This window comes from Etheostoma spectabile, chromosome 2, assembly GCF_008692095.1.
Source record: "Etheostoma spectabile isolate EspeVRDwgs_2016 chromosome 2, UIUC_Espe_1.0, whole genome shotgun sequence".
In the NCBI taxonomy this organism is placed as follows: Eukaryota; Metazoa; Chordata; class Actinopteri; order Perciformes; family Percidae; genus Etheostoma; species Etheostoma spectabile.
This window is the reverse complement of record NC_045734.1, coordinates 8,185,126-8,196,491: the sequence shown is the minus strand read 5'-3', so window position 1 is coordinate 8,196,491 and position 11,366 is coordinate 8,185,126. Positions and strand designations below refer to the sequence as shown.

At 38.4% G+C, this 11,366-nt stretch overlaps 2 protein-coding genes across 2 annotated transcripts in view; both read right to left on the bottom strand.

Annotated features, from left to right (window-relative positions):
* Positions 1-8,425, bottom strand: part of tmem192 (transmembrane protein 192) — an 11,161-nt gene extending 2,736 nt beyond the window's left edge. The window contains exons 1-4 of the mRNA XM_032525695.1: positions 8,273-8,425; positions 6,982-7,137; positions 6,270-6,531; positions 6,010-6,132 (exon numbers count right to left, since the gene is read on the bottom strand). Of these exons, the coding sequence (XP_032381586.1) occupies positions 6,010-6,132; positions 6,270-6,531; positions 6,982-7,137; positions 8,273-8,302 (571 nt within the window). The 5' untranslated portion in view covers positions 8,303-8,425. The remainder of the gene's footprint in view (positions 1-6,009; positions 6,133-6,269; positions 6,532-6,981; positions 7,138-8,272) is intronic.
* Positions 8,426-9,361: 936 nt separating this feature from the next.
* LOC116697972 (LIM and calponin homology domains-containing protein 1) overlaps positions 9,362-11,366 on the bottom strand; it is a gene marked incomplete at its 5' end in the record, with an annotated part of 28,071 nt that continues 26,066 nt past the window's right edge. Inside the window, 2 exon segments of the mRNA XM_032529639.1 lie at positions 9,362-10,747; positions 11,062-11,164. Of these exon segments, the coding sequence (XP_032385530.1) occupies positions 10,722-10,747; positions 11,062-11,164 (129 nt within the window).

The following is an 11,366-nucleotide window of genomic DNA, read 5'->3' as shown; positions in this document are numbered from 1 at the left end:
GTGTGTGTGTGTGTGTGTGTGTGTGTGTGTGTGTAAATACAGCAATAGTAAGCAGGAATGTGTGAGACAGAGCCATTCCAGAAAGGCAGAGAAATGAAGAGGTTTGTTTTAGAAATGACAAAGCAGTAACACAAACGGCTGTCAAATAAATACCAACAGGGTGACAATTTGTCTAGTCTTTAAAAAAAACTTGACAAATGTTTGCATGTATAAACATTACTGAGGATAACCATGTTAAGGTAGCACTTTGATTATAGCATTTATATTCACAGCAACCTGTTTAATAGAAGCATCACAAAATAATGAATTGATATACCTTTACAACTGATGATAATAGATTTACTTTGATTATCCAACACTGTTGACTATGGTGCTGTTCCTCCATTGCTTTTGAATGCATTTCGCCCCGTGAACTTTGTAGCTTTTGAACATAATAAAAAACAAACAAAATAGAAACAAAAACCCATAAATGAAGATGTGTCAACCATTTTTCTTGGTGGTACTGGTTGACATCACAGAAACAAAGTCAAATCTTATTGATCTGGTTTTAATTGGGGGGGGTTTAAAAGGTGCTGTGGGATACTCCTTAAATGTTGATGCATTTTTAAGGTTTCTTAAGCATCCTAAACTTGATTTTAGAAAGATTCCTACCGTGAATAAGTGCACATACAGAAAAGGTTGAAGAGTTATTAGCATGATGTCAGTCAAGATATTCAGGGCTGTGGAATTCAGTGTAAAACAGCAAACTACAAGCAGATTGAGATACCAGCATGGCTTGATTGATGGACGGACAGATTGAGGGAGGGAGCAGTGTAAAGGAAGTGACACATTTCACACGTCCCTGTTAGAGACTCGCACACTCACACGGCCGGACAGACAGTGCTCAGACTCGGTCTCTTCTCAGATCAGTCACCCATTAAGAAGTGCACATTTACAGGTGATAACAGTGGAGCTTTAGAGGTGCTAACAGCTAATGGTACCACATATAGTGCTCACAACTCTGCACTGCCCGAATCGAAAACAAAGAACTGGAAGGAAATGGATCCCAGCAACCACGGAGCCTGACTAGAATGACACAAGACGAAGGAGAAGAGCGGTGTGAACAACTTTAAGTTGCAACACGGCACAATAAAAGGAGTTCAAAGAAGTATGCAAGCCTACAGTCTGCTGGAAGAGAAATCCTGCTCACGAATTGGGGTCACGGGCAGGAGCTGTCGATGTGGGAAAAGGTTCAAAGACTTCAAGGAGAAATCGGAGCTTTCTTTTGACTTATCAGCAATGTTCAACAACAAGCAACGCACATTTACAAGTGTCGAAGCATCCGAGTATGGATACCGCACTGAGAAACTCACATTGAACTAAGTTGTCCACAGTTACAGTTTTGCTAGTTTTAAAGGATTAATACAGCTTGTAAGTGTACTGTAATGTTGGACTGGCACTGGGGCACTGTTGTGGCTGTTGGTTAACATACAGTTCTGCCTGTACATAACTATAACATGATTTACTGGGTGGTTACTACAAGATTAGAAAAACTTAAGTTTGTGTATTTACAAAGCAAGTCTTTAAAGACTGTACTCGCAAAGTGACAAAATAAAGATAAAAAGAAACCTGACAAATTGACATCACATTATAAATTATAATCAGTTTTGATGATGGCGAATCATCTGATGCATCTCTGTTTCACTGATAAATACACGGTCTGGTTTAGGATAATGTAAGAGAGACATCTGTATACAGTGTACAGTACACAGAGGAACAAAACTGTGTTTCTCCTGGTCCCGGTGTAGAAAAAGGAAAAAAAGAATGATGTAACATTCCGTGGGAGTGGAAGCAAACATTCAGATGACATAATGTACAGGAATACAACAACTAGAGACAAATACAACATGCAATAGTGCAATACGAAGGACAGATAGTAGAAAAATATAAATGTCAACGAGAGTATATGGATAGTGTAAAGTGTATAGTGATGTGGATGAAGTAAGGCTAGTTCATAATTCAACAGTTAACATTTATCATTCTTCAAGTGAATCACATAGTTACAAAATCTTAAAATTTAGATGGTCACATCACGAGATAATACCTAGTAAAATGATAAATGTAACTTTTTACAACTTTTTTGTATACTTTAGTGGATATCATTAACATGACATAATGCTTAGATAAGTATTAGGATATTTACTTTGCCCACTCTTTGTATGGACTTTCAGTAATGGAACAGGTTTTGGAAGTAGGTTTTTTAGAGCAAAAATATGTTTCAAGTGTACGATGAACATGCCAGCCTTGTCATTAGGTACAGAGGGGTTTGTGCGTGATAGGGGTATACTGTTGGAGAGTGTGTGTGCTTACCCTGTGCCCTGCAGTGCTTGCACTAAGTTCTGGCGAGGCAAAGGAGAGAGATGTATTCTAAGTTAAGCCTTTGAAGGCCAAGGCATGGCTTTGATGTGCATGGGGGTCTATAGAGGAGAGTGTATTCATGTTAAAATGAGAGAGGCAGAAACATACAGCAAACCTCAAAGACACACACACACACACACACACACACACACACACACACACACACACACACACACACACACACACACACACACACACACACACACACACACACACACACACACACACACACACACACACACACACACACACACACACACACACACACACACACACTTCAAAGAGAAGGTGAACGAGGCCTTCCTGTATGGACTTCATAGCTGCAGGCATTACATCTCTCCTTCTCCTTCCGTGTCTCCTCTAAAAACAGTTTTTCTTTCCTTCTCGTGAACTCTGACGTCACCTTGACTGCATCAGTCTGCTGTGCTTGTTTTTGTGCTCTAAAAAGGATTGCGCTGCGAGGCGTCGCTCTGTTTGCGTTGTGCCTGACTGCACTGATCTGAGCAGGAATGTGAAGGACGAACACAGATACCCCCCTCACACACTGGATCAGCCTCACTGTAAACACAGGGACAATGTGTGTGTGAGTGTGTGTGTCCCTGTGTTTGGGTGGAGTGGGCAGAGGGCTACCCTTTGGCTAGGCTAAATCCTAATGCCTCTTATCTTCTCTCCTTGCCTCTCTGGTATCTCGAACCTCTATCTGAGCCCTACAGCTGCCAAACACACCTTTAATATGGATTTCCTTTCATTACAGATTCTTCAATATCCTCTGATACAGCATCTTTAATAGCAGTTTTCCTTTGGTGAGAAGAAGGCCAGTGTATTGGACTCCAGAAAACATTCTGGGGAATATTTAAATATGTATTGTTTATTGTCTCTAACTGTAAAAATATACCAGATTAAAAACAAAATATTTGTAGAATTGAAATAACACACTTAAGCAGATTTATCCCAGACTGAAATACTAATACTAGTGTGGGGCTGGGTATAATTAAAACTGCTTAGATAGCAGGGACAATTATTGAACCCTAACTGTACATCAGGGTTTAACTTGGTGTTACCACAAAACAAAGTCTCTCAGAACTTTGCCTGAATAAAATATTGTCTAAATAATGACTTATTTTTTATAACAGTTTAAGTACGATACCCAGCGCTGTACTTGTTGTCTGTACTTTTATTGTATTTCAATGTCCAGGCCCCCAGGAAGACTAGAGGCACACACCGGTGCTTGTAATGGGGATCTATAAATATCCCATGAACTACGTGGGAACTTAATCTGAAGAGTGAACCTATGCCTAGCCCAATGGACGTCAAACAGACAACTGAAATTTAAATGAGATGTTCCTCATAAGAGTTTTCATACCTACAAACCAAGCAAAGCGCAGGATTTTTTCCTTTAACATTCAAAATGAATTCCCATTACATACAACCCAATAACAACACTTCCAACAGAATAAGTCATTTGCCAATGACCAAAAACGATATATGATCGTTGGAGAGTACCAGCGACAGGCACACGTTGTGTTGGACGCAGTTTTAGCCATGTGGTTACAGTTATGAGTTGAAAGAAAACTACTTGGTTAATTGTAGGACAAGATTGTGGTTTGGTTTAAAATAAGTATGTTTGATTATACCTTATGTAAGTATGTGACATAAGTATGTGCTGTAAGTTAACTTACATACGTAAATTAAAATAAATTGACTTTTGATTTTGGACAAGGATGTTTGCAGCGACTACACAAAATGTTCTATAGGTAAAATTTCATATTAAGTAAACTAAATCATTAAGTTATTAGAGGCCCAATGCAGAATTCAAATATACATAGAACAGAAAACATGAAATCAAGTCAAATCAGGGGATGTTTTGTGAAAATTCTAATTCATTACAACAACCAGCTGACCAACTTCTCAGCATGTGAGCAACTATGAGAAGAGAGCATGTTGGGATAATCATTAATGTCTCCACCAGTCAGTAGTTTAGTATGAAGTACAGTATGTCATGATTCTTTCCAGTGTTTCTATGTTGTAGTTTTTTTGTGGCAGTCAGAATTCAGATATATGAGAACCAGCTGCAAAACAGCATTTCATTCACAAGGTAAGTGTGGACTTGTTAAATCAGTTAGTCACGCATTTGCCATTTTTACACATTAAATCAACATTATGGCAATCATTTGTCATTGAATAAAAAACTTTGGACTGCCAAAAAGCTTCAAAGGAAATAATAAATGCACAAAAAACTTAATAGTATTCAGCATATTCTTTCAAATGCTGTGACTTTTCACACAAAATTAAGCAGTTTTACAGTATGGGCAGTATGTTCTGTTGTGTTGCAAAGTCATTGAATTCCCCTGGTAAGTTTTTGCAGCTTGAGGCCATTTCAAAAGGACAACACACACTGGAGTCAGGTGGAGTTAACCAATTTGTTCCTGACCTCAAGGGCACATATAAAAAGACAATAGGTAGTTAGATCGATAGCTAGATAGCTAGATAGAAAGATAGATGCATAATTGAACACAGCAACACACACAATATTTTGCATGGTGTTTGTATCAGAAGCAAAACATCAGCAGATCAGCAGAGAGAAAGAGAGGGAGGGAGAGAGAGAGAGAGAGGGAGGACAGAGAGCTGAATGGTTGATTGTCATGCTGTCGAGTCTGAAAAGGGCAGGGCAGGTATTGTGATGCGAATGTGCTCAGATAGAGAGTGGGGGGTAGAGTGAGTGTGTGTGTGTGTGTGTGTGTGTGTCTGTAATCTACAGGGTGTGTCTCTCTATACACGACTCCTGATATTACTACCACCCTCCACAGGAAAACGATGCTGCGTTGATCTCTGCAACCTTGAAATAAAAACTCCTCTGCACATAAACTATAAAATGTGAACTCATTGGAGGAAAGTCTCATAATTTCATAATTCAGCGAAATTAGTGAAGTCTAGAGATGTGATAGGAAAAAGGAAATTCACAAATTGTATTTTAGCTTTTTTCATACCTCCTCCATTGGCCTAAGTTAACTGCCAAATTGCCTTTTAGAAAGTATAATACTTATGAATTATACAAAAAAGTGTCATTTGAGAAAGCTGTTAAGACATTTGCCCTCTTTATTGTTCACATGGTCTTTTTTTTGGCTATTCAGGGTATTCATACTGCTGCTGATTTTACATGTTCTACATTGCTACTTAGTTACTGTACATTAGCTCAGGTATCATGTTTTTTACTAGTTTATTATTTTCTTGTTCTTTCTTCCCATAGTGTGGTGTTTATAATACAGTGTTTTATTCTGGCAGAAGTACAAAAGCAAGACACAAGTACAATGACATTTAAAATTAAGTGAATTGTATTTGAAAGTAAAGTTATCTCGACTGCAACCTGATTATTTCAGTTCAATTCAAATTTTGTTTAAGGTGTTTATGTGGAAAACATACTTTGTTCTATCTTTTTTAAAGCATATTTTAAGGCATACATTTGGATGTGTGTGTGTGTGTGTGTGTGTGTGCGTGCGTGCGTGCGTGCGTGCGTGCATTGAAAGTGCAATATCCTAGTCAATCACATATCTGCATTCCCAGAGTGAAATAATTTGACTCAATATTAGAATATCTGAACTGAGATCAGTTTACCTGTGTAATAGAGCAGGCAAGGCAATGCAACCAAGAGCTCCAACCCCAGAACACTGAGCAGCATGTAGGTTTGGACAGTCGGTGGTAACCGCACAGCCAGAACAACCAGAAGCAGAACGTTTCCTGCACACAAACATACAGAAATACAAAACACACACACACTCTTTGCTTAGCACTACTGCCATCTTGTGGAGAAAACTGACCTGTACATGTGCAGTAAATGGATTCATAGTTCCCTGAGAACACGTGTGCAGCCGTACCTACAGAGTGCACGGTGAGCGGCAGGTGCTTCAGTCCCTGCGTCTGTCTGTAGAATCGCAGGTATCCTCTGCTCCTGGCCTGGCTGTGGTGATGCTGCACGCACCCAGTGAACAACAGCACCAGAACCCATAAACACACCTTCCCAAACACGATGACACTGTCACCTCGCACGTTACCCAAAATACTCGCACACACCTCCTTTTGGCCTAATTCCAACACACACAGCACTGCCACACACATTGACAACACCACGTACACCACCTGAAACAAAGAGGAGAGCACTGCAAGTGAGACGGATGGACGGAGCAGGAGACGTTAGCACAGACCAGCACGTACTATGAATATTATTACACGTAGAAAATACGTGTGCTGCAATAGTCAGATTACTCTCAAAAGTGATCTGTCATTGGCCAAATGTTTTCTCAATTCATCGATACGTCGACATCTTCAAAAACGAGCACGTTTGACATTTTTGCTTGGAAATTCCTCAGATGAATAATCGATTATCAAAACTAGTTGCACATTCATTTTCTGTTTGTCACTGTCGACTAATCAATTCATTGACTAATGGTTTTCAGTTTTAAGTAAATATTAAACAATAGTAGCATGATATCAAAACATTATTGTCACGTTACTGCTGATAATAGGGACTAATCGCATCACTACAGTGAAAGTAAACACAATGCTTGTGTGAATGTGTAAACATCATACATGCAGCAGAGACAGCAGGCCAGCATGGCAGGGTGTCGGTACAGTCTGAAACTCTCTCCTGATGGCTGAGTGGAGGGCGTCAGCAGAAATCAGAGGTCCGTCCACCAAAGAGTCCTCCTCTATGCTTCGTGATATGTCTACTGAGGAGCTTGCCGGCTAAAACACACATCATATTATAAACAGTAGGCCAGTCTTTGAATACAAATTAGTTGATTTGACTGATATTTACATAACATTTCCAATGGCTAAACTGTATACACTGCATATTCCGTATTTGTCCCTTTGACCACCATTGTATCGGCATATCTTATTTATGCACACTGATCTAAGGTAACATGCATACTTTCTAATGTTCCACCTGATTTATTTATTTGTATGTGTTTTTGTTTTTAATTGCATCCCTTTTCCTACCTACTTGTCTGTTTCTAGTGTTGTTTTAATACCAAATTTGAGGAGAGGAGTGAAAAAACAGAAAATATTCACATTAAAGAAGTTGGAATCAAAGAATTCGAAACTTTTTTCATAAAAACTAATAGCAATTAATTTAACAGTTGACATCGAATCGTTGACTCGTTGTAGCTCTATTATTAATAAATACACTATGTATTATTAAAGGTTAAGAAAGGTAGATCAATATATAAAGAAATTAAAATGAGATCCACCTTTACCAGCTGAGATTTTAAAGTGATGTACCCATTAGTACATTAATAACGATCATATACATTATTCTGAAATGCTAGTATTTATTTGAATGGTAATACTTTTTACCTAAGTAAAATTTTGAATACATGACTTTTACTTACCAACAGTATTTCGACACTGTGGTATTTCTACTTGCACCACTGCTCTTATCTTAGATTGTGTCTCAGTGCTCAAAGACCAAAGCATATTTGTCTGTGCTCATGTGACGTTTAGTCTCTCAGTAATGACGAATGGCTCATTCCCCATGTTTGCTGTGAATAATCTAAAATCTGCACCACAAGAATCTTATTTTAACATTCGCACTGAAAACAGGAAAGAGCTGAGAAACCACGAGATGAAAGATCCCCAGTGTAAGCTGTACTGCGTGTTGGAGCTGTTTAGAGTTATTTACTACTAGTTAGTTACTAATTTGGTCATTTATAAAAGAGAACTGTTGCTACACGGCAGAAACACAGTCCTATATCCTGCTGTTTCTAGCTCACTGGCTAGCTAGCTAACTCAGGCTAACTGCCACCAACATTTACTGCTCTTTACCGAACAAGCCAGAGTTGACATTGCAACCAGTTGCCGTTAAACGGCATGTACATACTGCATAAAGAGAGGGTCCTTTTGAGTCCATTTTGTTTTGATGTTCGACGTTTAAAAAAAGAAAGAAAATGACAAATCAACAACAAAGAGGCAAACAACCAGTATAAAAGGGGCGGCCAGGCGCACTTCCGGTCCCCTTATTTTATGGTTCCGTTCTTTGTTTTAACATTGGTTCCTAGCACAAATACAGATCACCGAATTGGGGCCTTCTTAATTAGCTGATCCTAGGGCTCTGTCCAGACCCTCATTACCCCACATGTTACATATTCTTAAATTAATCAGGAGTAAAGTAGTATTCCAGCATATAAAACTGTAAATATTGTACAGAAAGTGGGAGGAAGCTGGGGGCTCATTTACACACCTCCCCTAGCAGGTTATCCTTGGCAAGCGTTTCTAACATTGCATTTTCCTATGTTTGTAGAGGATAGACAAGACTGGCGATTTTTAATCACACACAAAAGCACACCCATAGACATAAATATTGGTTTTCTGTTATTATACATTCAAACTACTCCATTAAAAAGATATGTGCTTCAAACAGGTTGCAATAGAATCTAGAACAATTATAAAACATATATTTTCAAAATAATGCACAGAATATCTGTCAGGTCTAGGGTTTTATAAACGGTGGTGCAAAGTAACTACTCTACTCAAGTACTGTACTTTCTGAGGTATGTTTACTTACTGTGCTACTTAATATTTGTACTCCATTACATTTCAGAGGTAACATTTCTTGCAACAGCTTTATTATAACAGCTATAGTTCCTAGTTACTTTACAGATAAAAATTAGATTAAAAGGCAGTGTACACAATCATTCATAGTAATGACAGGGACCACTCTGTTGCAAAATAAGTACTTTTCCTTAAGTACATTTTGCTAATAAGACTTTTGGACTTTTATATATTCTTTTTAATGCAGGACTTTGACATGTAAGAGGTTTTTTTACATCATTTTATCACTACTTTTTCATAAGTAAAAGATAAAGACACATTGATTTAATCAAGGACGTTTTCTACAGAGTCAGAGTGGATTTACTACTTTGCCTGCTTACTTAAAATGTATTTTAATAGAAGAAAAAAAACAACAGCATCCCATTTAAAATATTTTATTGATAAACATACACTTGCTATAAAAGACAATGAACTGAGCGCTCTATTCCTCTAATGAAGACGCTATCAGGTGTTCAGATAGACTGTGACACACAGAGGAGAAGGGCATTCAGCTCAGACTCTGGAGAGGCAACACTTGTGATAGAGGCAGACGAGGAGAGATTTTTGGACATTGTGAAACTGTCATTATACGGGGGAATAACTAACAGGGAAGCAGCAAATCACTTTGTGTCATTGGTTCATCTCCTGGGAGGGGGTGTAAGGGAACAACAGGTGATTTGGAGATCTATTTAAAATGTTTGTTGCTGGTATGGAACTGTGCTTCAAGTCAACTCACACATTGCATACATACCAATACATGTATGATTTCATACACAAGCACACACACACACACACACACACACACACACACACACACACACACACACACACACACACGCATGTGCCAAGACCCAGAGGTCTGTGTGAGTGTGAATTACTCCTACGCTATACACTAGCCCTCGCATTCATTACATAAGGCACTGTTTCGGATTCAGTCAGTCTATGAGAATAACAATGGCGAAAACATTTTAAGGGGAAAATATTTAAAAATCCAAAAAACAACAAGTATATAATTAATAACATGCATTCTCGTTCCAGTAAAAATAATTATAAAGAAAAAAGCTTGCGTAAGTTAGCCAGATCCCCCCCCAAAATGAAAAATATCATGATGATGTACAACATACAAGAGGGAAGTTAAAGTTTAGGTGTTGAGACGACAACAACGAACGTCAAGCGCACACTACTCCATCTGAGCAATAACTTATACATGTTCTTCTTTCATGCAAAACAGTAAACACAAAACCCAAAAAGAATGCAAAGGTATGATGATGAGTAAGGCATTATAAAGGTTGAGCTACTTCAGGTTATCCAACCCAAACCATCATCAGTCATCAGTGCAGAAGCAGGGGTTAATGAATCAAGACTTTGAGACTGATGTGTAGTGGTTCAGCTTTTAGCGTAACATGTTAAGCTTGTTATAGAACAGATCCTTATTCTAGTATCTTAACTGTGCTAAGTATGGTTGTGCAAAGGTCTTAACACACAAATTTTATTAATTACATCCATGCTACACATATTCAAAATCTTGAAGTGTATAATAAGCACACACACTGTATTGCATGTGCATGTGATGTTTTGTCACTCAGTCCAGGTCAGTCCAGTTTTCACTCAAAGTGGCATCCATAAAACAGTTTGTGCATTTCAGGAAAAAGACAATGATTCCGAGAGTTTGCCAGAATGTGAGTTACGGAGTTATGAATTCTTCTCCATCCAATCACTGACAAAGACAGAGGAGGTCATCATAGTGTGGTGGGCTGACCTCTGCCTGCACACAAACACATGGAAATGTGTAAAAGTCTGCTCTCATAACTTATCCTATTGTTGCTGGTGACGCTTTGTTAGACCCTTAAAATAAGGACCAATTTTATTAATTGTCTAGTTAAGGTTCTTACAGTTTAAACAATTAGTACTGTTTAAAATTATTGTGTGATTAGAGAAGGAGTTAAGGTTAGGCATTTAATTGTGAGGACAAAGGCCAATATAAATGTCAGAGGAAAGTCTGTAACACCATATATGCATGTTCCAGTGTGTGTCAGTCTGTGTGTGTGTGTCTTTGTGTGTGTGGGCATGTGTTCTCACCCCGAGATGCAATATAGCACTCATGACAGCTCAGCAGTCCATTACGAATCCGTACATCAGTCCCTGCAGAGGCGTCACCTAGCTGCCCATCACACACTCCACACTGAGGGATACAGAATACAGAATACAGTATTTACGTTATACACACATCTTACATTACATCTTGTGATAGAGTACACATTAAGATTTTGAATACGATTTATGCAATTAAGTTTTATTTATTTGATTAGGACAATGCACATTAATCAACATTTCTGTAAATACGCCAGTGTTAGCCAGCTGGCTAATTTTCATCTGTAGTCCTA